The sequence below is a fragment of the Papaver somniferum genome, chromosome 8 (genome assembly GCF_003573695.1).
Source record: "Papaver somniferum cultivar HN1 chromosome 8, ASM357369v1, whole genome shotgun sequence".
Taxonomy (NCBI): Eukaryota; Viridiplantae; Streptophyta; class Magnoliopsida; order Ranunculales; family Papaveraceae; genus Papaver; species Papaver somniferum.
Genome location: NC_039365.1, coordinates 137,172,332 through 137,175,085, shown reverse-complemented (window position 1 = coordinate 137,175,085; position 2,754 = coordinate 137,172,332). Strand labels below are relative to the sequence as shown.

At 35.0% G+C, this 2,754-nt stretch overlaps 1 protein-coding gene across 1 annotated transcript; it reads left to right on the top strand.

Moving 5' to 3' along the window:
- The first annotated feature begins 352 nt into the window (after positions 1-352).
- LOC113306085 (membrane protein TMS1-like) lies at positions 353-1,425 on the top strand. Its single transcript, XM_026555069.1, has 4 exons — positions 353-368; positions 655-766; positions 881-1,046; positions 1,168-1,425. Exons 1-4 carry the CDS (start codon positions 353-355, stop codon positions 1,423-1,425), a joined length of 552 nt encoding a protein of 183 aa, XP_026410854.1.
- Positions 1,426-2,754: the final 1,329 nt, after the last annotated feature.

Sequence of the window (2,754 nt, the reverse complement as noted above, 5' to 3'; positions counted from 1 at the left end):
TGGTTTTTAAATTTAGGGTTATAAATTTTTCATAACGGGTTTCCATATCTTGATCTTTATTTGATGAATCAGAGTTTCTGATTAGGGGTTTTGATTTTTAGATAAAGGGTTTTCGTTTATTGATCATGAATTGTTGAAATAGAAGTTTTGATTTAGGGTTTTGATCTTGATATTTATTTCTTTTAGATTCAGGGTTTGGCTAATTAATAAATTCTGAATTAATGGTTTCAATTTCTTGATCTTAGATTTCTGAATCTGGGTTTAATTTTGATTTGGGGATTTTTTTTTTGTAGGTGCAGAGTCTTCCACTGGTTCAATCTACTGAGAGAGAAAGAAGCAGAAGAACCCAGAGATGAAGGACTGTGAAGGTTGTGGTGTGGGATTTGCTCTTGGTCCTCATGTTTTTCGTTCCTGATAACATTATCTCATTATACGGTCTGTGGGTGTATTGACTTGTCTTTTGATTTATGTCAGTAAATGTTCTTTTTTGAACTTAGACTAATTTATTTTTCCTTCTTTCTAGGTTCATAGTTAACGTTCTGAATTCTGTCTTCAAATGCGTGTATAAAATACTTTAAATTGGTTTATTGCTGCTCTATGCAAACAAATAATATGCTTGCTTCTCATCCTGAAACTCGTACACTGAATTTGCAGGAACATTATCAAACTTTAGATCGGGGTTGTTTCTTCTGGTTCCAGTTATTATACTGCTGGATGCCACAAATACATGGAATGATGTCTGGGTTGAGAGAGGTGAACGCAAATGGTACGAAAAACATTTCCATCTTATCCTCTTCATTTTCTTTCCAGTACGCTTTGACAAGTATATTTCTCTAATTCTCTTCAGTCTTTGCTTTATATAATTGATGGGTTATTGCAGGTGCATACCGTTACTTGTTGTATTTGTGTGCTATATAACAACACTTACAATATCAGGACTAATGTTCGCTTGGTTCAACCCCTCAGGCCATGACTGCAATCTTAATGTGTTCTTTATTGTCATGACCATCATTCTCGCATTTGGTTTTGTAATTATTACATTGCAGGTATAGAAAATTTTGACTCTTTTCCCCCTGAAATATAGTGAAATACATCTGATTCAGCATTGCATCAGAGATATTCTTCAATGCTCAATTATAATGTTGTGGGTTTTTGGGGTTGATACAGGCTAATGCAAGTCTTTTGCCATCTTCGGTTATTTCTGTGTACTGTTCGTATGTGCTCTACACTGCTCTCTCAAGTGAGTCTCGAGATTACGTGTGCAATGGTCTCAACAACAGTTTAAAAGGAGTAACCACGCGTAAGCTAATTCTTGGTATGCTCACAACAGTTATCTCTGTCTTGTACTGTGCTTGCCGGGCTGGATCCTCGCTAAAGTCAGGTACCTTCAAGGCTTCATCTATAGACCCTTTAATAGTAATATGATAAGAACAGGACTTAGGTTTGTGTAGTACTGGATACTAGTGTTGCTGAACATTTTCTCTGTAGTTTGCTTATGAAGATGCTAGAAGTTGAACATCCAGGTGCTAAGGTAATATCGATACATTAGGAATGCATACATTTTTTATTCTTTGGGTTTGTTTCTGTTCTTGAGAAGGATTAATTTTCAATTTTAGTTTGAGTTATATGCAAATGGATCCACTAAATGGTGATTGTAATGTCGCTTCAATTTATCGTACATTTATTGAGGAAGTTCCTTATGTGAATGAGATTAATCACAGGGTTTAAGCAGTGGCTCTTGCTATGTCACTTTCCTTGTCGAGGAGAAGGACGTCAGTATATCAAACTTGTGGGAATGCAGGGCTATTCTGCGTAGAAGTGGTGTGGCTGAAGCTCTCACTACGAACCACAGTTCGAGGAGAAGATGAGTGGAACAAAGAACAAGGTAGTTATGTAGTAGATCACGAACTCCTTAAGAAGCAAAATTGTTGAGCTCTTGTAATGTTTTTGCCTTGTAGAATATGGAATGAAGTCACATGTATTAGAAAGCAATTAAATTCATGTCATATGTTTGTGTAGGTAATTTCTTTAGTCATTATACTATGTGGTTACTGTACTAGTTATGTGTTATAGGTTTATGTCGAATCATAACTATTCAATCATGTTGTTGGTTTCAGGGAGCACAATCTTAGGAAGGTGCTTCTGCGAAATTAATAACTTGAATTGTGTAAGCTCTTCTTCTCAAGCACCAAATATTGTCACTCGTGCTTGATACAAAGCCTAAAAGATATTAAAAAAAGAAAGGTAACTGTTCTCTATTGTTTTCTTTGATATATTTTAGAATTATTAACTTGAATTGTGTGTGCAGATGGTTTTTATGGAATCTTCTTGTCTTGGTTCCTTTTTCGAACTAACTTGAATGGCTTGGCAACATAGGCTAGTTTAGTTGCTTATATACATAGTTAGAGACACTTTTCTTATATGGGTTTATAGATGGTGTGATTTCTGAAACGCATTTCTACTGTGTCCTATAATTGTTTGTTGAAATGTCACAAAGAATTACTATTAAAAGCATGATTGTATAAATGGGTTATCCTCATGTCATGGTGTCTTTAAACAAGTATAAAGGTTCCATCATGACATGGGTTAGCCTCAAATTGAACTAGATAGTTATATGTAATTATCCAACAACTTTCGGAAGATATTTCTCGTCGATTTTGGATGAGCGCCTAGGAAAATATACATGCTTTAGTATATGCAGTGAAAAGCAACAAAAATGATTAATACCTACAATTGCGTGAACAAAAATGATTC

Excerpts from the sequence above, each read along its gene's own strand:
- LOC113306085 (XM_026555069.1), top strand. Across the intron at positions 767-880 it reads GAGAGAGGTGAACGCAAATG|GTGCATACCGTTACTTGTTG; the intron begins GTACGAAAAACA and ends GGGTTATTGCAG. Across the intron at positions 1,047-1,167 it reads TTGTAATTATTACATTGCAG|GCTAATGCAAGTCTTTTGCC; the intron begins GTATAGAAAATT and ends GGGTTGATACAG.